Below are 24,174 nucleotides of genomic sequence, written 5' to 3'. Positions count from 1 at the left end.
TAAAAATAAAAAGTCAATACTACAAATAACTATTTTTTTCTAAAAGTGACTGGGAATGCAGGTTTCCTTTTTTCTTTCACTAATTTATAAAGGAAAACTATAATTCTCATTTATAAGCGTTTATAAATTAATCACAAAAATATAAATTACAGTAAGTAAACAAAGTAATAATTAGCGGGTAAGGCTAAATGTGCATGGTGAGGAACACAGGGTGTTTCAGAAAAACTTTCACTATTTGCATGAAGTATCATATCATACTTTTTCTGAAACACCCAAATTAATAATTTACTGAAAAACAAGAATAACTATATCTATCACAGAAAGGTGTTATTGACGTAATTAAGTTAAAGAAACTTGTAGCATTTCATAGAAGAAATATGATAATTTCTGAGAGAGTATTAATAATATAAGCTTTTACCCTTTTAAAAGTCACTGTTTTTCAACAATCAGTAGCGTCGAAATCCACAGAGCTTGTATTGGGTGTTGTAGTAGTGCTAGTTGCTGGCAGCAACTTCTTTCTTGCCAATTTGTCCAGCTCAGCCTGAGCATCTGATCGCATCATCGCTTTTTCCGACGAGTCGATGCCTGTATTGTATTTTTATAAGCCACTTGGCCACAACAGATTCATTTAAATTTACCAGACTTGTTGGCGAGAGAAGTATTAGGCGAACGGGAATTTTTGTTCAGAAGTGAATTGAAGAAATTCGCTAAAACGCCTTCACCTCCAGTGCTCGACACTGCTTGTTTTGAATCAATCTTCCTGTTTGGATTTGGTGATATAACTGAAAAACAATGTTCAGTAAAACTCTCTCAGGCAATAAACCATATTACTTTGCATGGGACCTGGTCTACCTGCAGCAACTCCCGCTGACGGGGCTGATGTAAACGAGTTCTGCAGTAGTCGGGATAAGAAAGCTTGTTCATCCTCAGCCACTAGCTCTATTTCTCTGCTCACAACCTAAAAAAAACAATTGGTTTGTCACGCAGTCAGGGACAGAATGATTATGCAACCTTCCGGGTAACAGGCTGCTCAATCACGTCCCGGTAATAACTATCAGGTTTGCAGGAATGCATGTTTTCAAACAGGATACTGATTTTCTTCATGTTGTCCCAACCTGCTGGTATGAATACGGCGTCTTTCTCCACTACTAAAGCTGGAGTGTGGAAGGGAAAACCGTAAATTCGATGGGTTAAATACCTAAAGAGAAGATCCCCAGCATGATTTGTCTGGCGGTATTTATAGAAATTATATTATTTATTTGTTTGTTTGAATTAGGTGGCTTGTTTGAAAAATGTTAGTCAATAATCATTTTCTGCCTCACATACATGTAATGTTTTTATAGTCAATTTTTCTATCTTGTGACTGATGAAAAGCCTATAACACTGACATTTAAACATCTATTATCTGTACTTAAAACAACTTAAAAGACTTACTTGTAAAGCAAGTCACAATTTTTATCCTCCTTGGCGCTGGTATAAAACAAAGCAGCCCCATGCTGCAAACAAAACTTTCTGATCCATTGTTGCATAAAATCCAAATGCTCATCTGTATAATCGTGTTCCTTCTCTAAATTTTGTATGTAATCAGTTTTGGTGACAACCACAACAATGTCCAGCCCCAAATTTGTGGTTAATACACCTTCTGGCAAGGCGCTACTGTCGATTTCTTCCTCGTCCTCGCCCAAATTGCGAGAACTTCGTTTCATTGGAGAGGCTGGTTCCAGTTCGTCGCCGGGTTCAACATACTCAAACCATTTTCTTATTAGGGCCTGTCGTTTGCTTTGCCGTACGTCAATGTCCAGTTTGAGTTTGTCCAGGTGGTCAGCAAGTACTGATGACCAATGTTGCAATTGTTCCAGAATACCCCAGGGAGTTGTCATTGACACAGTTAATATTACTAAGGTGTCCTAGTGGAAGAATAAAATTGCTTTAACACCCCATTTCAGTTGGCCTAATATTTATATTTTTATTAATTATTGAAAAAATTAGAGAAAGGGAGTTATAATTCATCCATCAAGACTTAGATAAAAATCAATTTTAAGTGATTTGACAGGCCATTCTGTCATCACCCAGGATACACTCAAATGGGACAATTATTCCAAAATCCAAGCATTAATATTTAATAAGATAATAAAGTCTCTAACAGATCTGTAAACACTTTTTTAAGAATAGTTTGGAACTGATATAAGTAAAAGTTGTTAATTTATAGCATTACATGATCTCAAAACTAATGTAAATAGAAGAAATAAGAAGAATGATTCTCATTATTATTTCCATAACAATAAACTAAAAAACATAAAATTAACTTTAGTAATGTTAGTTTCCATAACATTTGCTATGCTAGGATTAAAGACTGCTTAAGGTAAGTGTTGATTTAACTGTGATATTTTTAACTTGATCTGTCACATTTCACGCATTTGTTTTGACGTTTTGGTCACAATGACATAATTTGATAGCTGGTTCAAAATGAATGAGACCTAAGTTAAAACTCTCCTTTGGTAAAATAGGTAGCAAAAAATGTAAATCTTTGTAGATTACATTACAGAGGGTGCCACTGAATTACCCTTTAATTCTGACTGAACTACTTTTTAATTTTATTGTTAAACTATTGAGTTTTAAATCTATCTAGTACTTATTAAAGTCACCAATGCATTTAGAATGTGAACTAATGTTACTTGACTATTTTGAAGATTAGAGAGAGAAACACAATTTGCCCCCAAATAATGTACTACTATACAGGGTAATTCAAATTCGACCCTCACCATTGGGATCTCAGAAACCATAAGAGATACGAGAAAGTTTAAATTGGGGCAAAGTTGCGCAATATAAAGCCCAACCAAATGCTGTTTTAAAAATTTTGATTTTCCGAGTACTTTCGAAGATATCCGAAAAAAACTGAAAATTTGATTTTTTGTTTTTATTTATTTCTAACCTTATTTGAAGAGATATCCCAAAACTAAAAGCATCTTTTCATTGCCACTTTTTCTTAGCTATTCGATGATGGATTCAAATTTGCCACACGACGTTTCGTTTTCTGTCAGTCATCATCAACTTTCTTTTTTCTTATGGGCGCCATATTGGATTTTTAGCCCACCAAATAGTACGTTTTATTCTGATTTTAGTGATGTATAATAACTTATGATTTGCTTCATAAATAACAAAATAATTCAATAAAAACTATTTTTACTTTAGTTATTGGCTTTGAGTTAATGGGCCATTTTAAAAAATGTCATTGTTTGACAGTACTTGTCAAACACGATAATTCGGACTATCATTAGAGCGTCAATCATAGTTAAAAATGTATCTAGAAAAGAAACCCCCGCAGAAAATGTTATTATTATACAAGCATTGCTGAACTATTTAGGTTAATCAGAAAAAGAGATTTGTTAGCATTATCTCTAACTTAAAAGGCTTATTTATGTTTCCAAGAGAAAGATCATCATTTTAGGAACTTAATTTTTTGCCAAATTTCAATTTTTTATAATGTTAAGTGCAAGTTTATAGTTATTTATTTTGGAAGTGACAAACCATTTTTTATTCATTCATATTTATTCGAGTGAATAAACCGGTTTAAGTCACGTGTCTTATACAGTATTTTATTAAATTTCGACTTCTTATATTAAAAAAAAAAACTAAAATTACAGTTCTATTAAATTTGCACCGCGCCCCGTAGATGTAACATTGATGTTTGTTTGTTTACATCTGTAAATAGGCGAATGTCATTCAGAGTGATTTAATAGTTACTTTGCAGCAAGTGACTTAAACCATTTTTTATTCACGAAAAGAACAACTAGGTCCACAAGCGTAGCGAGTGGCCTAAGCTCTTCGAGTGAATAAACCGGTTTAAGTCACGTGTATACCTTTGTGACTAAGTATGTTCAGGCCAATTGCGTGTGACAAGTACTACTACCAAGTAATCTTCATAAAACGTTTCATTAACTCAAAGCTAACTAAGGTAAAATCTCTAAAAGCTCTAATGATCGTCCGAATTATCGTGTTTGACAAGTACTGTCAAATAATGACATTTTATGAAACGGCCCATTAACTCAAAGCCAATAACTAAAGTAAAAATAGTTTTTATTGAATTATTTTGTTATTTATGAAGCAAATCATAAGTTATTATACATCACTAAAATCAGAATAAAACGTACTATTTGGTGGGCTAAAAATCCAATATGGCGCCCATAAGAAAAAAGAAAGTTGATGATGGCTGCCAAAAAACGAAACGTCGTGTGGCAAATTTGAATCCATCATCGAATAGCTGAGAAAAAGTGGCAATGAAAAGGTGCTTTTAGTTTTGGAATATCTCTTCAAATAAGATTAGAAATAAATAAAAACAAAAAATCAAATTTTCAGTTTTTTTCGGATATCTTCGGAAGTACTCGGAAAATCGAAATTTTTAAAACTGCATTTGGTTGAGCTTTACATTGCGCAACTTTGCCCCAATTTAAACTTTCTCCTATCTCCTATAGTTTCCGAGATCCCAATGGTGAGGGTCGAATTTGAATTACCCTGTATACTTATTAAGTAATGTGTAACTCATAAAAAAGTAATCATACATACATAGAAATGGAAAAGTCTCAACAAATATATTTTTGGAAAATATGCCAAGAGATTTAAAGAAATTTAGAATAATTTAAGCACAAGAAAAGACTAATAAGTGTTAAGCAATTTTAAAATTTTGTTTTACAATTCAGGCATTAGCTTTGGAATGTATTACAATCAACTTTTAAAGTGCAAAGCCATGTTTTTATTTAATTTTTGGGATCTACATAAAACTTTAAGTACATATTACAAATTTACAATATTTTAATTAATTTAATTTTAATTTATTAAAATACATTTTTTATTTAAAGTTAAAGCACCCAAACAAAAAAATATGCAACTTGCACTTACCTGAAAATTCTCCTCATTCAGAGCAAACTTAAGAAGTTCTACATGGGCTGGATCTCCATCTAAAACCCATACACTGAGATGGGTCAAATCGTCCCTATAGTCGTCTCTTACGCTGATGTAAGCATACTCAAGACCTGAACCTTTGCTTGAGTTCTCAATGCCTTGCAGCTTTGCCACCTAAAACGCAAGACATAAGAAACAACAGCGAAATGATTAGGAGTCATTACCATAGTGGTCTTTCCGCTTTCATTGTCCCCCAGGACTACAATTTGCTTGTTGGGGTTCAACTTGGGGTTACCGTGTTTCTGGACGTCGTTCAAAATGCTCTGCCATAAGTTTGTATTGTCGTCCCCTGGTGGATTACCGGATTTTGGTTCTTCTTTAGTTAACGGCATTCTTATTGACTTGTATTGCAAAGTATTAAAAAATGCCAAAGTATTGAATGTAAATTCATAAAATTAATCCAAATTCCAAAACATATCCAATAAATGACATTTGATTAACGGAATACTGGCAGGCATGAGTCATTGCTGTCAAATATCATCTGTCGTCTGCAATATCGTTTTGTTATATACACAAAAAAAACTTAAAAAATTAAAAATTGAGAAACAAGGAGGAATATTATGCAGTTATTTAGTGATAAATAGCAGATTACAATTTATTTCATTTTATAATAGCAAAATCCCATTAAGGGCAGAAGGCATAAAGTCTCATTCTATACTCGCTTTCGTCCATCTTGGAAAAAATCCAAGGAACTATTGAAAAAAAATAAACATAACATAACCTCAATCAATAGTCGAAATTTAAAACACCAAAATGAAGCATTTAAATATTTTTGGGTAAATTTAAATGTGCTTTTTATTTTATTATACTAGTTTTCGATCTCCAAAGAATGAATAATAGTCCTAAGCGACAGAAGTGCAATGAGGTAGACCACTAAACAACTTAATTGTTATCTTGACTTAGTAATTACAATCATAATACAATTTGCTGGATATAAAGGTACACAATTTCTGGTTACTTTTGTCTTTTAAATTTTTTAGGACGTTTTCTGTGACGATGAGTTCACAAATAATGAAGAAAAAAAAGAAAATGATCAACTTGAACCTAAATCTTTATTGCAAACCACCCCTCAGTCTCAAATACTCAATAGGGACTCAAATAAACTGAAAACCCCTAAAAGTGTCAAACGAATATTTCCAGGACCTGCAGGGCTTATGTGTGATACCCCAACAGTAGGTCACATTAGCTTTAAGTGTTTTACAGTGAATACAGTGTTTTGATTTTGCAGTCAGACTTTTTTTCACAAGCTACTGCTTCCATATTCAATGCAACTCCATGGACATCAGTGGTTCAAGAGTTTGCCCTAAACAATTCCTCAAACCTTGTTGAACACTTTAACATTGCCTGGATTAAACAGCAAGCAACTGTCAGTGAGTTTACAATTCAGAAAGTTCCATTTTTGGCTGCTTTTCTATTGTCTTTGGAAGTGTCTGAACAGGGACAAGGGCAAAAGTCTGTGAATATCACCTTAAAGGATCCTACAGGTATTAACAGTTTTGATGATTTAAATTTTGTGGTAGTCAACTAAAAGTTTAAGGTACAATAAAAGGGAATATGCTACACAGCTTGTATCAGAAGTATGAAGCCCAGTTAAAAGTAGGCACCTTGCTGGTTTTAGTGCAGACAGCTGTGCTGTCTTGCACATGTGACAAATGTGATAACCACCATCTCACTGTAACACCCAAAAGCTTGAGTAGGATATACAATGAAGATGATCAAGTTGTTTTGAAGAGTGTGAACCCTGAGTGTGTGATGTCAGACTATTTAATGCAAAAAGAGGCTGAACTTGTAAAAAAGGTGAAGTGCCAGAATTTAATTCAGAGGTCCAGGTTATTGAATAATGGTAAAAGTTTGGTGCCACTAGCAAATAAAACTTCTTACCCTTTACCTAAAGTGAGGAGATTTTCAGAGCAAAGGACTAAACATTGTGACAGTCCAGTTAAAAGTAAAAAACTGTTTAGCTTTAAGAAATTACCAATTAATAGGAGTAATTCAAATAATGTGGGTAGTGATATAGACAAAAACAACACAGAAGTTAGTGTTAATGTGACAAACAGTCAATTTTCTGTTAAGCCAGACAATGAGGAACATGCAGAAATTTGGAAAGAGATATTAAATGGACTTGATTTAAGTTCTTTATTTGATGAAGAGCTGTAGCTTTTACAGAAGAGAAATATGTTAAGTTTTATGGAATAAGTTGCACATATGAAAGAGTTTTGTATTATTTAGGTTTCACCATTTAATAAAAAGAAACCAGTGAACATACAACAATCACATTTAATAACAAAAAATTAAAAATGCATAATTTTACCTTATGCTTTAGATTTTTCCCTGTAGGTGTTGGTCAAGAAACCCATTGCAAGACCTTACACACTGCTGATAGCATTTCTCAAATCCTTCAGATCCAGTATCCTAAAAAAATGGAATTTTGCGAAACTTCTCAGTCTAAATAAAGTAATTTTCTCACGTAATAAGGATCCCTAATTATTTTGTCTCCCTCAGGGTCAAAATCTCCTAAAAGCAGGATTTTAGCTTTAGAACCTCGCGGTTGTTGACCCTTTAGGTTGGAAATATTATTGTTGTCCATTCCAAATATGTAGTCAAACTCGTCGAAATCAGAGTCTTCAATCTGGAAGAGTATTATTATGATTTTATTGCTTTTATAGGAGCTTTATTTTAAGTTTATCGTGATTTTTTTTAGAGTTATTATTGATTTTAGGTAATAAATTGTTTTTCAATAAAGTGTAATAATGTTTTTTTATACACATTGAGTTTAACAAGCGAGTAGTTTTGCTACCCTGATAACTCACTAATTATATGGTTTAAGAAAGTTTTAATAATTGGCAACATTTTTTTCTTCTATTGACATATTTTACATACAAAAACGATCAATAATCACTAATAGAATGAGTAACATTGCTGTGTAAAGAAGGTTTAAGCCTGTGAAAATGCAGATTATATTCTAGTAAGAAAGCTTTTTCATATCTAGGGACATTGCCAGGTCTGAAACTAATTACTATTATCTTAAGGGGTTTTAAGTAAATGCTAATTAAAAATAAACCATACATTAAAATTGCAGATATATTTAAAAACTTGGGTGTTTAAACTAGTTAAATTGAATAAATTCAGAGAATTCTACAACATTGATAACAGTGCTAAAAATATGGATTTCTACATTTAAATGTTATCTTTCACGTTAAACGTTTGAACTATATTGTTATTGTTGGAGTAATAAAAGTGTATTTACTATTTCAGTTCAATGTCTAAGCTGAGTTAATAAAAGATTTTTCTTTATTTGTGTTAAGGAGTGACTATAAATATATACATTTTTAAATTCTTTACATCTCATATTAAATAAAAAATTTGCTTCATTAAACTAGGCTTTATTTTTCATCTTTTGACCTCAGAATTAAATGGATATCTTTAAACTTCACAAAGATATGTCAAGCTTATATCGTGGGGAAGAAGTGGTTTCAACACCTTCACATAATACAAAAATCATACCATGCTGTTAAATTTACAATTCTTACTTGTGCATTTCTTTTCTGAGGGATTACATGCATTATGTTGGTACTTAGAATCTGTGTCTGAAATTGGAAGATATTGTTACGATTTTCCCGTGGGTTTTCACAAAGTCAGTTTAACTCAACAATTAATAAATTTATTTACACTTCAAAACACATCCCGAATCGAGTGCTCGTTCAAAAGTATCGAGCATAGTAGGCCAAAACCATAACAATATTCTCTACTACTGCTGCACAAAATATAACTTTTGAAGCCTACGCGGCCGGAGTAAACAGGGTACAGGGTGTCCGGCGAGGTAAGGGACAAAATTTTACTACATGTTTTTTAGGTGAATTCGAGTCGAAAATATCCTATAAACATGGGTCCGCAAATGCTTCCTTGCCAATATATGATTTTTTTAAATTTAATAGTGTTATTGTGCCGGAAACTACAGTAATTCCGAAATAGTAATTTTATTATTTTTTTATTTAACAATAAAATTACTACTACTGTGAAAAAACCTGTTTACAATAATTGTTCAAAGTGTCCACTTTCACATTGTAAGCATAGTTTAGTCTTTTTAAAATGCTGTGGCTGATACCTTTCCCATTTTTTCCCATCACGGTGGTTATTTTAGGTCGTCAGCGATATTATTAATTTCACCAAGCAGTTCAGCCCTAGTATGTGATTTCTCTACATACACTAAACTCTTCATATGTGCTTATTATACTTGTTAATATACTAGAGATAATTATTATTATAGCATTGTACTTTTTGGCACAATAACACTATTAAATAAAAAAAAAATATCTTGGTAAGGAAGCATTTGCGGACCCATGTTTATAGGACATTTTTGAATCAAATTTACCTAAGGAACACGTAGTAAAATTTTGTCCCTTACCTCGCGGGACACCCTGTATAAATTGGTGTCGATAAACTATTATTTAAATATATTATTAAAAAATAGATCAATTTTATCTTAAGATTAATTAAGTAACGAGCAAACACAATTTTTAATGATATGTCTACATATCTTCTGCAATTGTTATCACTTATAATGGGTATATGAATATGTATATTAGGATTTTCTTGACCCGAAATATTTTAATTATCGTAAGGCGGCATTATACGTTCAAATATAGCAATTGTAGAATAGTACCACCATTTTTATATAAATGGTTTATTTCATCAACTTGAGTTGATACATTTCAAGTCAGATCTTCAAATTACAATGAAGTTAATTGTGATCAGTTTCTTGGTTATAAAGTGTCTGGTGCAAGCAGACAAAACCCCTCCACACATAATTGTTATTATTGGTGATGACATTGTAAGTTAAATTTGTCTATTATATCTGTATTGATTTTCTAATTGAAAAACCAGGGTTGGAATGACTTTAGTTTTCATGGGTCCAGTCAAATTTTTACTCCCAACATTGACGCCTTAGGCTATAACGGTGTTTTTTTGAATAAATTTTATACCCAACCTACATGCACCCCCTCAAGAGCCGCTCTTTTGACAGGAGTATATCCAATGAGATACGGTACTGTTCATACAATATGGGACAAAGCAATCTTGATAAAGTAAATAAATTTCAGGTTTTCAAGGAATGCCCATAAGTGGTGGAGAAAACCGCCCTTTACCGCGTGACATTTCGCTACTACCTGAACAACTGAAAAAACTCGGGTATTCCACCCATTTGGTGGGAAAATGGCACTTGAGCGCTGCCAGAGCTGTTGACACCCCCACATCGAGGGGGTTTGACACACATTTCGGTTATTGGTATGGCTTTATAGGCTATTTCAATTACTTCTCTTACCAGTCGTTGAGTGCCAGCTATAATGTTTCCGTAAGTTTACTTACATAAAGGGGTTCAAGACAGTCAAAGACAATTTCCTTGTTATAGACTGTTTGGTCTGGGTTGGACTTACATGACGGTCTAGAACCCCAGTGGCAATACCAAGGACAGTACGCCACTGAGTTGTTTACTACCAAGTCTTTAGAAGTGATCGACAATCACAATGCTAGTAAACCGTTATTCCTTTATTTGGGACATTTAGCCGCCCATACTGGAGCTGAAGGCACTGAATTGGAAGTCCCTAATGTCACTGCTGCACAACTTAAGTATGGGTATATTACTAACCCACTGCGAAGGAACTATGCCGGTAAATTTTGTTAATAAAAATTATTTTGAAATTATGTTTTCCCCCGTACAGATATTGTGAACCGTCTGGATAGCTCAATAGGTCAAGTAGTAAAAAAATTGAAAGATAAGGGCATGCTAGAAAATTCAGTTGTGGTGTTTCTATCCGATAACGGTGCTCAAACTGAAGGAATGTTCGAAAACTATGGATCCAACTACCCCCTTAAAGGGGAGAAGTTTACCCTACTGGAAGGAGGAGTGAGGGGTTCCGCCATTGTTTATAGTCCACTTCTAAGAAAGAAAGGGTACATCAACAACCACTTGATGCATATAACAGACTTGTATCCCACTCTAATCAATATAGCAGGTAAAACTCTCCAGAGCGACCATAAACGTGTGGTATATAAAAAATGGTTTAAGGTGGTGACCGAAGTTTATCCCAGTCTCGAGATGGAGTAAACCAGTGGAAAAGCATCTCTAAAAATTTGCTCTCCAAGCGAAGTCATGTTTTACTAGACATTGATACGCTAAATGGGTTCTCCGGGATTATTGGGGCTGCTGGAAAGTATAAATATTTAAACGGTACCAAACTCATACAAACAAAACTCAAAAGACCAGTATAATTTAATAAATTTTAAGGTTCCTACTTGAATGGAAGCTACGACCCAGCTTTTCCGGACTTCGGTAACACCACTTTGTCGCCAGCCTACAACATCGAACAGGTCATCCAGAGTGACGTTAATCAAGCTATACAATCTATCAAAGGTAGCAAAACCTTAACTCCGGAAGTTGTAACAAAATTGAGGAACCAACTAAATATTAGAACTTGTAACGGTAAAGTTCGGAAAGAAGATTTGCCTTGCCTAGGTTGGTCACACTTACAAGTCTTCATTTAATTGCTTTAAAATGTCACTGATTATTAGGGGAATGCCTGTTTGATCTCGAAAACGATCCTTGCGAAACTGAAAATATTGTGGATAAGAATCCCTTGCTTAAAGGACTATTAAGGAGCAAACTGGATTGGTATTTGCCTGAAAGTGTTCCATCCAGGAAAACGAAAATTGACTTGAACGCTGATCCAGTGAAGTGTAACCAGACCTGGTTCCTTTGGCTTGATACGGATGGATGCTATTCCAATAAGTCAAATTTAAATTAGATATAGTTTTTTACATACAAATGTTGGTTTTGGATACTAAGGATTAAATTAAACTTGTTTTAAAGAGATTGCTGTTTTACCTATAATTTTAGAACAGTCAAAATAAATTATTTTAAAAATTTACCAAACATTAAGGTAATTATCGGTAATATTACCAAAGTCTTTATTAAAAAATTTGACTTATCGGAGCTATTGTTTTGCCAATTTCTCCAAGACTGCTGAATTTTTTTTTAGGCACCCTTTCACTGTATAAAAACAATAATAGATGCTTCAAGAAGGTTTGCACTTGAACTCACTGTTCTTATTCAGTCATGTAATTAATTACTTTTTCTTCCCATTATCTAACTAGAAAAGTCAATAATTAGCACATTCAGTATTATCAACAGGTGTACTATGTGTAAACAATTTATTTTCGGAGAAATAATCTGTTCCACTTCTTAAATCTAACTTATCATTTATGTGTGTTTCAACAAGTGCCACCCTTAAGAAATATTAGTTAAGATGAAAGAAAACTAGTCCCAAGTTTATATTTATACAATACTATTTAACTTGAAATTAAGCTGTTTAATCATAGCAAAAAGCCATTTAACCTGTAATGATCATGGCAAAAATCGCAATAGCATAGCATTCTTAGTGTGCTTAATTGTTGCAGTTAAACTGGAAACACCCCTTTTCGGTACTTTGGTGTTCATTAACTTACTTAAACTACTTAACTAATTCTCTATTAGGTTATCAAGGACTTCCTGTTTCTGAAGGTGAGGACAGCATTGCCCTATGACATAGAGTTGTTTCCAGAACAACTGGTAAAATTGGGTTACAAGACTCATATGGTGGGTAAATGTCATTTAGGTGCTGCTAGAGCTAAAGACACCCCAACTGGAAGAGGTTTTGACTCACATTTTGGTTATTGGAATGGCTAGGTGGGATATTTGAACTATTTCTCCTATAACCTCTTAGTGAAAATTAACCAATTAGTATGATTGAACTTTTCACAACCAAGCATTCTTATTCATTGATTGATTCATTGATGACCTAATTTGGCAAAACCATAATTTGACCAATTGTCAAATGACCTCAAAAAAGCTCTGCTCGCTCCATGGAGCGTGAAAACAAATGCGGCCGATATGTCAATGGCAGTTTGGGATCAGCAAAAAGTCACATAGTGATGATAATATTAAAATAGTGAATAGGTATACAATATTCAGTCATAATGCCCTCATAAATACGCTTACCTGTCTGGCTCTTCCATTGTACGGTACATTATGTTTTTTCAAAGTTGTGGTGGCACGAGAGTCCGGAGGACTCCCAGAGTGCCAACCACCAATAGCCGCACTATCAACCTTCCACTGGTCCTCAATGCCTCGATCCTTAATCAATTTTGAAAACACTGCATCTGCTATCGGCGAACGGCAAATGTTTCCTAATGTAACACACAAGAGAATATTCAATATAAAATCATCAAATATGTAAGGACATAAGGTTTAAATAGTACAAACCTAGGCAAACAAACAGGGCTCCTTTAGTCATGTTGGTCCTATTATACACTAGGTAATAATAACAGTGTTAAAAATTAGTATATTTATGAAATAATAGAACTTCTTTTACTCGACCCGTTATAAAATGTACACAAATTCAAGATGTTCCTTCCTTCCTTCCTTCCTGAATCCCCTATCCAACTAGGGGAATATATTCAAGATGTTAAAATGAAAATTGAGTTGATAACAAAATTCAAAACAAGTGAAATATTTTAAAAAGTGAGGTTAGGAAGTGCCAGAATGTCACAATTCTGACAGTTGACGATTAAATGACAGAAGCACATTGCCAGGGACGGGCTTCCTTTTTGTTGATAGCGCATCGCTTAAATAAAACTATTCTAAAATAAAATGTAAACCATAAAATGTTTGTATTTCATAAAAGGTAGAAATAAATATACAGGTTTGCAGATTGATTTGTCAATTTGCTACAAGATTTTACAGATAAATAAGTAGAAGTCTTTGAGGTCTATTTTGGTATTGTGAAAAACATACAAAAAGAACTATTAGCAGCAATTCTATTTTTTTTTTAATCGACATACTTTGAATGTGGATGTTAATAATAAAACATTATTGCCAAAAAGTAGAATTAAGAAAGTAGAAACTAGAATTATCTAGTTAAAAAATCGATTAATTAATTTTATTATTAAACAAAAAGTGTGTTTGAAATAATTTCTGAAAATATCATTATACCATAAAATATCAAGTGGGATCCAAGAAATAAAATACTAGACTACTTGTGAGTTGTTTAATGTTTGGATGCCAAAAAGGCATAAAATTGCATATTGGCCATCTTATCTTGCACCTTACACTTATCGTACGTTAATCACATCAATGACTTCTGTAGAAATTTTACATATTCTAAATTTTCTTTAATAAATCGAAATAAAAATTGGAAACGGTTTTTTTGATTAAAACTGAAACTAGCTCGCGTGTACTTACGTTGAAAGGTGTAGAAAAATTGCGAGAAACATATCTTTTAATCAATTATTGTATACTTCTTAAATAGTCTCGATATTAACCAAAGAACCGTTTCGTAAACGCATTGGCAGTGAATACTTCTCCTAATAATATTAATCTCTATAAATTGAAAGGTGGGAATCAACCAAGTATTAATTAAAATACATTATTAAAGGAACAAAAACAGCAGCCGTAATCTAAATACAGAAAACAACGAAAAATCTACCATAGTTTATGGAAATATAGTATTAAATATTATCTCGTGAATCTTTTGAAAAGTACAAATCACAGACACAAGTAAAATTTATTCGTAAGGAGAGGTAGAAAAAAACAATACATTTCTTTATAATAGTGAACGATAAACGTTCTTAGCCCTCCTGGTGTTTGAAATCATAACAATATAGGTACTTTAATTCGTGGATGGCATTACCTTCGTACTTTTAAAAGTTCATGTATGTGGTATTATCAATAATACACCGGTATTTCTGAGTTTTCCAACGACTAAGCTAGAGAAAACCAGAACTACCACGGTGGCTCTTAAAATTCACACGTAGATTTGACAAATAATTAAACAATAAACCGTGCAAATTCTAATAGCACCTCTCATTCAAAAATGATTTGGTTTTGCAACATTTATTTTTTTTTTCTGTATAGGTTTTTCTTTATAATTAATATACTTTAAGTTTCTAAAAAGCTATGCTTTCATTTTTCCTCTTAAATAGTTTCTTTTTCTTTATTTCCGTGTGTACTATAGAAACGAACTCAAATGTTTGCAGTCGCTGAAAATCGTTTAAGAATTCTTGAACCGGACAAAAAAGCCGCACTCTTGTACTATTAGGTGGGTTGATTTTTGTAATGGTTTTTGGAAGGAAATACGACTGTATTTGTCCGCTTTAATATCCTTAAATTAACTCGAACGAGGTACAGATTAGTTTATACTAACACAAAGCCCTGCTAATGATGGAAAACTAGAACGTCGATCTATGTAAAATCGACCTCAAGTTTCAAATCGGAAAAGACATCCATATCCTAACTACGTTACTAACATGAAAATGCAAACATTAAAGTTTCAGGTGACTTAGAAACAAGGTTAACGGGAATTTAAACAAGATTCTGACTAGTCTACAAAAATAAATTCTATATAATAATATAAGTGTATAGAGAATACAAAACAAGATTAAAATTTTATGTACATTTAAATCGGCCAAATGATGTCAATATAATCTTTTTTTAGCGTAAATAATGAAATCAACAATATTAATCACATTGTAGGATGTTCGTTATAAAACAATAATAATAATTATGATAAAGCGTTGAATCTTGACGTTACGTACCTATGAAACATCGAAAACTAATAAGAAACTACAGGGTGAGTTTCTTTTTAAGTGATACAAGGCGTTATCTATGAAATTTTTATTCTAGTTTGTATCTATTGAAGTTAAAAAATTCCCATGCACTCATATATTGCTTGAACAAACAGTTTCTGAGGTGAAACACTTTGTAACACCCATGAAAAAACCTCATCCTGTATAACGACCCATGCAAGAGTAAACAACACAAATAAGACATATTTTTATAAACAGTTAATTTTTTGCTTTTATGCCCCAACACCTCCAGGCTTTTTAAAAAAAAACGTAAAACAAAAACCAAAAAAATCTCAAAAACTGATCTTTAATTTCATGTTGTCCTTTTCTAAAAGGAAACTAGGTGCCCTATAAAATTAAACTATGAATTAATACAAGGCCCAATTCAAACCGCGTTTGAACAGAGCCTATAAACTATACAAACTATAATAGAATGTTAGGAATCTGCAGCAAATCCCGCCTAAAATAACAAACTTAATATTGTCACTAAAAGCGCTTTGGCAGTGAGAAAGACCTGACACCCTCCCCACACCATGAAACTAATTTATTCTCCATTTATTTGCTGAAACTGCCGTATAGCGAATTTCATTTATTTTACGTCAATTTAAAATAAATGAAATTACCAATACTATTAATCAGATACGTAAGTCACAAACATAATCGTAATAAATATAATAAAAATATAAAGCTTGGAGCTTTTACTTTTTTACAAAGATAATAGAAAAATCACAGAGCTGCGGCGTCAAATGTCACCGGTCACCCAGTAACGTTCAACGCCTTTCATCATATATTCACAAATCACAAAAGAAAACAGATTGTGGTGCCCTCTCTAGACCTTCAAAAGATTTCGGACTCAATCGAGGCGAAGTGGGTGAAACTGACATTTTTTTGTAGGAGGTGACAACTCGATTCAACCCGAAACCAAACGCACGCAACTAAAGGAATCAAAAATACAAAAAAAAACATACTATAACAACTTAAAAACGACAAAAAATAATAAATAACCCTTTTTTTTGTAAAAGTATTTCTTCGATAACATATAATAGAGAATCTAACATATATTATAGTGTTCCATTTTTTTTTTAACACTTTACAAAAACCAATCTGATCAATGTTCTGAAATTCGTTCTATCGCCAATTTACTGCCCCTGACTAAATTTTTAGCGTCTACGTGCCGAAGATCACGAAGGTTTTGCAGCTCCAATGCCGACTCTTAACCCTACAATTATACAGCCAAACTAAGAACTGCAATATTTATAAATCTCTTTTTCTATAATACTATCACATGCCAGCTATATCACATCACTCGTTCCTAATCACTTTCTGATCAAAACCGCTCCACAAAACCTTGGTGAAACTCAGCCTACCTCTCCTAATATCAGGAAATATTTTAATGCATCAATACAAAACTTTAGATTTGTACATCTATGTTTCTTTTTAGAGATCAGCGGGCGATAAAAGGACGACAGTGTTATCTGTCCAATTTTTTTAATTTGTTATTTTTAATAAATCTAATATTTTTAGTCTAAAATCGGCCCTCTAGCCTACTTTAAACTCGTTCCTCCGTCTTGTTGGGTATTATTGCCAACCTAAAAAGAAAGTCTAATATCAACATCAGCCAGTTTACGAGAACTGTATGTAAATAAGTATGGTGATTAAAACCTTGATAAAAATAATCAAATATGAAGCCAAATTGACGTACTAAGTACGTAAATTGAAGTACTGCCAACAGATTGAGAAATTCTTGTGTTTCAAGTTATTGCCTTAAAAAATGGTTGGCAAATGACAGAAGACTACCAACTTTAAACAAATAAGTGATTTATTAAAAAGAAAATGATTGCTACTCACAACATTACACCAAGATTTCGTTAAATTACTTCTTATTGAAAAATCTGAAATACATCAGTTCCTTTCTTCACATCACTACACTAGTAACTTTGCTTCCTGTGTCACATAAAAATAACCAAAACTATTACTCGACTTGGAAGAAAAATACGAATATTTGTGATAATCTGTAAGTTAAAAAAACATTGCACAAATGCATCAGCTGATTTAAAAAGTAGTTAAATATTTCTTTACAGGTTATGTCAGTACGGTATCAAATTAATGCAATCTCTTCTTCACTAAGCAATCTAGCACTTTTTGGTTTTGTAATCACAAGTTTTTGTAAAACTCTGTCCCCAAGAAAATCTGAATTTTCAGTGATTGCCCTTCCAAAAATGACCGATCAGCTGTACACGATCAAAATTGCGACTTGAATTTTAAAATTAAATTTTACAAAACTAACCAAAAGGATCAGAATGGTATGGTATTTAAATTTAAACTATAGTTCGTCCTAGGGCTAGTGGCAGTGACGTAAAAATGGGGTCGTAAACCATAGTGGGATTTCATGTTTTAAATATATAGACTTTTTTAAAATTATTAAAACGAGCTATTACGTCTTACATTTCAATATTACACCGCTAGTAATTTTATAAAACATTAAAAAAGAAATTGGGAAGTCACAACATCGACGAAGTCAGAGAATATTTCATGCCTTAAAAATAGACAGAGACAACCAAACGCAGGAGCTACAAAGACGAGTGGGGCTTCCTGTCATGACTTACGGAGCAGAGACACTCGAGAACAAGAGTGAGTGCAGAAAAACTTAGAATAGCTCAACGTAAAATGGAGCGCTCGATGCTGGGAATAAAACTATCAGATCGTGTTAAGAACATAGATAATCGCAAAAGAACGAAAGTGGAAGACATAATAACAAGAATTGCGAAACTGAAGCGATAGTATGCAGGACATGTAGCTAGACGCAATGATGATAGGTGGACGAGGAGATTATTAGAGTGGCGACCGCGAAATGACAAAGTGCAGGAAGACCTTCCACAAGATGGCGAGATGATGAAGTCAGTGGATGAGTGTGGCTCGGGATCGTAAACGGTGGAAATGTAAAGGGGAGGCTTATGTCCAGCAGTGAGAAGAAAAAAGAACTACTTATTCCACAGGTACCGGCCTTTCTCGTAAAAATATCTGATTTTTTCAGCTTTTACTAGGGTTGATAACTTACTAAACACGAATCACTATAAAATAAACTTGTCAGTTCCGTCATCCTAAACGGTTGCTTAAAATTGATATTAGACACACGTCCATGCATTCCGTCTCACCCAACTCACTACAAACAGAAGAGAAAAGGGCACATGTCCCTTTCTACGTCACAGATATATGGTGTACCAAATAAGTATGGTTTTCAATGCCGTTTCTTGGAAGTAAAACGTTGCGTTTTTAAAAAAGAAAAAATACGTTTCAAATATTTTTCTGTGTAAGTACCGCAAAAATATTTTTTGGTTTACGACCCCATTGTCGTTCTCTTTCTATTACTTGTGATCTGAACTTTGACGTCAATGGCGTATGATATTTTGGAATCTTTTAATTTGTGAATGATCCTACTGGTCGAGGTAAGAAGCCATTTTGCAACGCCATTTTAAATTATAAATTTTGATTTTTGGGCATTTGTTGACGGTTTTCTCTATTTTTGCTTCAGTTTATTGATTTACTTTTTTATTTGTGTATTTGTAATTTGAAATACTTTTGGTAACCCAAAATGCCTAAGTGAATGAGTTTGCTTAGAAATATCTGACACTAATTTCTTCAAAACAGAAATACAAAATCTACTATGATTACCTGTTCCCAAATACAGTACAGTACAGTATAACATATGACAGTTATAAGAATTATATATCATTTTTTTTTAAGGTAAACTTACCAATGTATGGGGTTGGTCCGGCCCCCCCAGAGTATTGCCCTGAGGGCCACTGCCACCAGCCGGTTGCTTGATTTTTTCACAGTAGTCACTTAGGATATCCCGAAACCGTGCCCAACTCTTTTCAGGCAGAGTAATAGCGGTTCGGAAATTGGTCTTTACTTCGGATATACGCATGTAGACACCTCTGTTGTTCTGACCTGGTGTAAATAAAATTGTTATTTTGGATCTTACACATCTAAAAAAAAGCAAACTTACCAATGTCGAAATAGAAATTTTTATTATCCACGTGCATGTGCCGTCCTTCTGGTAGATCCGGTTTGTATGCGTGTTCGTCGGTGCTGAATTCGTCCAAAAGATCGGTCAAAGCGTCACGAAACTCGATCATACCTTGTGCAGGTATCGCAACCTGTTTTACATTAATTCTGGATTAATTCTCGTTGATGTGTTTATCCGATCGAGAAATACCTGTGAGCGGGGCCCGCCCCGCGTAATTGTCTGCGACACTCGCAAAAAACGTCCTCGCGAATTCTCTTTCAAATCCAAGTAGTAGCGTCTGTTGTCCTTGATCATCATTTCGGATTTCAGCTTGCCGTCTTCGGGGACGTTGTCGGGATTAGGCGGGCCTACAGAATCCTCTAACCTGGTAACTATCTCCAACCTTATCACTTATCGGCACTTACCGAGAGAAGAGTAGTAGTCACTAAAAGTGGAGAGATGATCGCGAAATTCGGCCGCGGTGGATAATGCCAGAAATATTTGAGACCGTCTACCGTCGGCTCCAATCTAGCAATAATTTCGAATTACTCCCTCATCACTTCGGTGCAATAGTACTAGTGAATGCAGAGCACTGATACCAAGCTATGACAGACTATACTTACTTCAGCGACCTTGATGAATCTACCTCGACGGTTCTGCTTTACATCCAAGTAAAATCTTTTACTCTGGATTTGGAGCATCTTGGTTGCAAGTTCTTGCTCCATTTGGCCCTGTTGACCTAAAACAATGATAATAATATGACTTATTTAATGAATTCACACAATTGTCAAAGCATTTTTATGGTTTACTGACTTCTAAGAACCACTGTAGGAATTTTGTTTAATCTCCATTAATTTTTTATAATTAGGATAAACTATTTATTATAGATTTTATAGTAATCTACATAAACATTTTGGTAGCAGAATCTTCCCCGTGTTGTAAGATGTAAAGCCAATTTGATCTAACCACTACATAAAAGAAAATTTCATAAAATAAAATTAAATTTCCTATCCATTTCTAAAAGAATCTTTGCATTTTTGGAACTTCTTTATAGGTATTCCCTTTTTTGTGAAAAAACTTTAATAGCACAAGAAAACAAAAACCACAATAGTGTTCTTGTCTTGTCCAAGTCCTTAGTCCTTAAAAGGACCAAAGGGGCGTTCTCTTCTCTTATTATCTATTATAAAAGAGTAAAAAACAACTAAAATTTATTAAACATTTGGAGGAAGTCAATTTATAAAAAACTTTTGATATATCTAGCACCTTGTGAATGCTTTACTTTTAGTTTTGATACCAGAAAACGTCCTACCACAAAACTAGTTTGAAATATGTGGCACCACTGCTGATCTGATGGTTGTGAGGTGCATAAAAAGTAAGGTGAATTTCCCTATACCATCAATATTCTATATGTATACACATTCTCCTAAAATAGATGCAATGAACCAAACAAATGAATAGTTTCAGTTACTGCTAAGTGTCTAGGATTTTTGTGAAGCATAGAACAAAACCCAAAACCTAATCTAACCCAACTTATTTACCTTGGAATAATCTGAATAAATTAGCAGTCTATAGAAAAATTTAAAAATTGCATCTTTACCAAAAAAATTAGGTAAAATTTCTTTCAAGTCAAGGCAAATCATGTTACACATTTTACAAAAGATGCAAAAATATACTCAAAAAATAATAAATCTGAAACAGTTTAATGTCTGCTACACAATTTAAGCTTTAAGATGAGATGATGAAAACTTGGAGAAAAAAAAACAATTTTTGAGAATGTAATTTAAATCCCTCTAATAGTTTTTGATGCTTTCAATGTAGTTTTATTTAAAATTGTTTTAATGACAGTAGACTATGAAAGTATCTAGGAGTTTTAAGACTTGTCAAATGTCTAAAATCTGAATCTCATAAATTAAGTGCTGGTATCAACATCAAAAACTGGATACTTATATTTACTTATATGGATACTTTTTATTATACAGTGCGTTTTTTTTAACGCGCAACATAGGATTTCACGTGTTAAATTTTTAAGCCCATGTTAGACCATGTTATTTTGGAACTACAGGTGTAAAACTTGACAAGTGTGTCTTTAGTACCCTGAAGCTTAAGTACAACCACCAATTCGGTCTAAAAAGGGTTTACAAACTAGCAAAAAGTCATCTTCTTTCGAAAAGATTTAGACTCCCTGTATGTATGGTAGGTGTTGTTTTTGATACTGACAGGGCAGATAGCAGGTAAACATACATACAGGGAATATGGAAAGATAAAATATGTTCCAAAAAAGATGACTTTTTGCTAATTTGTAAACACTTTTTAGACCGAATTGGTGGTCTTACTTAAGCTTCATGGTACTGAAGACACATCTTCCAAGTTTTATACCTGTAGTTCCAGAATAACATGGTCCAACATAAGCTTAAAAATTTAACACGTAAAATCCTAGTTGCGCGTTAAAAAAAACGCACTGTATCTTGCTCTACCCAATGTCATTGAAACAGTATTGCAATACACAGAGTAGTATTCAGAGTATGAATTGTTTTCCTCAGAGCAAGCTACATTATCTTATTACTCTCTTCATCTCACCATTAAATTTTTTCTAATTCTCAGTTAGCTAAACATATTCAAATTCAAATACCTCTACATCTTTTGCATCAGATTTTGTTAGTGTTTTATTTAAGTTAGAAAGAAATTTGTGGTACTCTAAATTGGCAAATTTAGTGTAAAACTAGGGTTGAATGATATGATGATTGAAACTGTATGCTCATATACTAGTTGCTCACTAAACATACAATCAAAGTTCTTGGATTTAAATGCCTAATGCCTGTTTCCCCCAACACTTTCAAAGCCATTTTAAGTACAACTTAAGCTTAGTTGAGGTTTGAATGGGACAGATCAGGTGCAAAATAACACAGTCTAAACTTTTAATCTAAGCTGTCCTAAACTCAACTTATCCAATGTTGGGGAAATGGACATTAGTCAGTTTCATCAATTGTAGGTTAGGTAAATTTTTTTTCCATATACAACAATTTCATTAAGTACAGGAAAATTTGGTTAGTCCTAGGTGTGCCCAACACAATTCTAGTTCCAGTAAGCTCTGGCCTAAACTCAATTAACTACAACAGTTAAGCACCAATTTGACAAATCTATTCCATTTTAACTCAACAGTACCCCCAGTCCCAGTACATTTTAGCTTGATTGACAGAACCTTTTCTTCTTTCAGCATAAAACTATTAATTCTCACTTAACATTAAGAACATTTTTAATATCCAATTCTCTTATCAGTTTTGAGAGATAATAAAAATATTGCAATAGACACTCCAGTAATATTTTAAGTAGGATTTGTGGTAAAAAAAGTTGAAAAGTAATTTTAACCCCTTTTATTTTGAAACCAAAAAAATACCTACTTGGATCAACCCAGTGTTCTATGTGTACATCCCAATTAGAACCCTTCACATCCATGTTGTATCACTTAAATAACAAACTAAGAACTCAAAAAGATGCTGTAGGACCGGCAAAACGCGCGATGATACTAAACATGAATCACTTTATGAAAGAGCATAGTAGAAAATGTACTACTACAAAAGTCACAATATTCCTAGAATGCAATGAGTCATCACTTGGAATTTCATTCAAAAAGGATGAGAATCAGATGAAAGTGACCAGAGTTGATGGTAAGAGGGGGTTGGTATAGTTACTGATAAGTTTATCAGAACAAAGGGGTGTTTTGTGTATCAGAGGGGTTGAAAAATTAGCTTACCTGAGTCGTACTCGCTGCCTTGCTCCATGCCTTGATACTCTAAAAAAAGTAATAAACAAAAGGGATTAGAAGGGGGTCCTGACCTTTACAAAGGGTTTACAAGCTGTCGAGAGCCGAGTTGGGAGCATTTTTGCTAAATTGATCAAAAACATCAGGACTGAACCCTAAGGTCGAGAATCCCGTGTTTTGACATTCAATTTCAAATAGAAAGGCAACCGAACTGACGTTAGCCAAGGTCACTGTTGGACTACGGCAATTTAAACAGGATTTTTTCCCAATTTTCGGATATTTCAATCCTAATTTGTCGCGACAACTTGGGCGAGCACTGTTCAAAGAACGAACTGGTCCCCTAATTTCGAACAATTAAACAATCCAAACCAAATTCAGAGATAATCTCCGATGATACAATCGAATTTTACGCCATCTTGGTACACTTGTCAGGTTTAATATCCGGTTTTTTCGCTATATACGGCAACATACAACCGCGAAATTTGGTCCACAGATACATTAAACAGTGAATTTTCTAATGGGCTCATAATTTCAACCAATTTTCTACTCACTTTGCGAACTTGAACCTTCATCTCCACTGCCTATATCCGACATCGCAAACCCTACTCACACTCTCGCACAACCTCCTGGTGATTTTTGGCCTAAAACGAAAATTCCCCAGACCTGCTGTCACTAGAACTGTCAAACCAGTATGCTAAACCAGTGCCGGATTTAGGGAAATTCTGCGTATGTAATGTTTTTCTAATAAAGTGTAAAGAATTTCAAGATAAGTTAACAAATCTTATTAGTT

The 24,174-nt window shown here is 33.6% G+C and overlaps 5 protein-coding genes across 7 annotated transcripts; 2 read left to right on the top strand and 3 right to left on the bottom strand.

Annotated features, from left to right (window-relative positions):
- Positions 1-103: 103 nt before the first annotated feature.
- Positions 104-5,409, bottom strand: Dlic (dynein light intermediate chain). The gene is made up of 7 exons (XM_081976036.1): positions 5,124-5,409; positions 4,897-5,073; positions 1,435-1,907; positions 1,012-1,198; positions 832-958; positions 639-782; positions 104-585 (listed from the first exon to the last, which is right to left on the bottom strand). Exons 1-7 carry the CDS (start codon positions 5,289-5,291, stop codon positions 440-442), a joined length of 1,422 nt encoding a protein of 473 aa, XP_081832162.1. The 5' UTR covers positions 5,292-5,409; the 3' UTR covers positions 104-439.
- A 58-nt stretch (positions 5,410-5,467) lies between these two features.
- Positions 5,468-7,722, top strand: LOC145726798 (uncharacterized). The gene is made up of 4 exons (XM_081976041.1): positions 5,468-5,824; positions 5,940-6,131; positions 6,188-6,443; positions 6,497-7,722. The coding sequence occupies exons 1-4, from the start codon at positions 5,789-5,791 to the stop codon at positions 7,114-7,116; spliced, it is 1,104 nt and encodes a 367-aa protein (XP_081832167.1). The 5' UTR covers positions 5,468-5,788; the 3' UTR covers positions 7,117-7,722.
- Positions 7,217-13,488, bottom strand: LOC145726811 (low molecular weight phosphotyrosine protein phosphatase 1-like). Its single transcript, XM_081976066.1, has 5 exons — positions 13,460-13,488; positions 13,256-13,401; positions 12,992-13,179; positions 7,427-7,588; positions 7,217-7,371 (listed from the first exon to the last, which is right to left on the bottom strand). The coding sequence occupies exons 2-5, from the start codon at positions 13,284-13,286 to the stop codon at positions 7,279-7,281; spliced, it is 474 nt and encodes a 157-aa protein (XP_081832192.1). The 5' UTR covers positions 13,287-13,401; positions 13,460-13,488; the 3' UTR covers positions 7,217-7,278.
- On the top strand, positions 8,514-11,827 carry LOC145726791 (arylsulfatase B-like). Its single transcript, XM_081976026.1, has 8 exons — positions 8,514-9,790; positions 9,844-10,003; positions 10,059-10,309; positions 10,367-10,625; positions 10,677-10,970; positions 11,024-11,185; positions 11,243-11,470; positions 11,527-11,827. Exons 1-8 carry the CDS (start codon positions 9,695-9,697, stop codon positions 11,757-11,759), a joined length of 1,683 nt encoding a protein of 560 aa, XP_081832152.1. The 5' UTR covers positions 8,514-9,694; the 3' UTR covers positions 11,760-11,827.
- Positions 13,489-14,025: 537 nt separating the features above from the next.
- On the bottom strand, positions 14,026-24,089 carry Pur-alpha (Purine-rich binding protein-alpha). 3 transcript variants are annotated; one of them, XM_081976046.1, is made up of 8 exons: positions 23,936-24,063; positions 23,376-23,414; positions 20,248-20,363; positions 20,050-20,152; positions 19,835-20,004; positions 19,625-19,775; positions 19,370-19,566; positions 14,026-17,204 (listed from the first exon to the last, which is right to left on the bottom strand). In XM_081976046.1, the coding sequence occupies exons 1-8, from the start codon at positions 23,976-23,978 to the stop codon at positions 17,160-17,162; spliced, it is 864 nt and encodes a 287-aa protein (XP_081832172.1). In that variant the 5' UTR covers positions 23,979-24,063; the 3' UTR covers positions 14,026-17,159. The 3 variants fall into 3 exon arrangements, with proteins under 3 accessions (XP_081832172.1, XP_081832173.1, XP_081832174.1); XM_081976047.1 differs by having other exon boundaries at positions 19,835-19,992; positions 23,936-24,058; XM_081976048.1 differs by lacking the exon at positions 23,376-23,414 and having other exon boundaries at positions 23,936-24,089.
- Positions 24,090-24,174: the final 85 nt, after the last annotated feature.

This window comes from Ips typographus, linkage group LG3 (assembly GCF_016097725.1).
Source record: "Ips typographus isolate SLU linkage group LG3, UJ_Ityp_2.0, whole genome shotgun sequence".
Lineage (NCBI taxonomy): Eukaryota > Metazoa > Arthropoda > Insecta > Coleoptera > Curculionidae > Ips > Ips typographus.
Note: the sequence above shows the minus strand (reverse complement) of the source record. Positions and strands in the feature narration are given on the sequence as shown.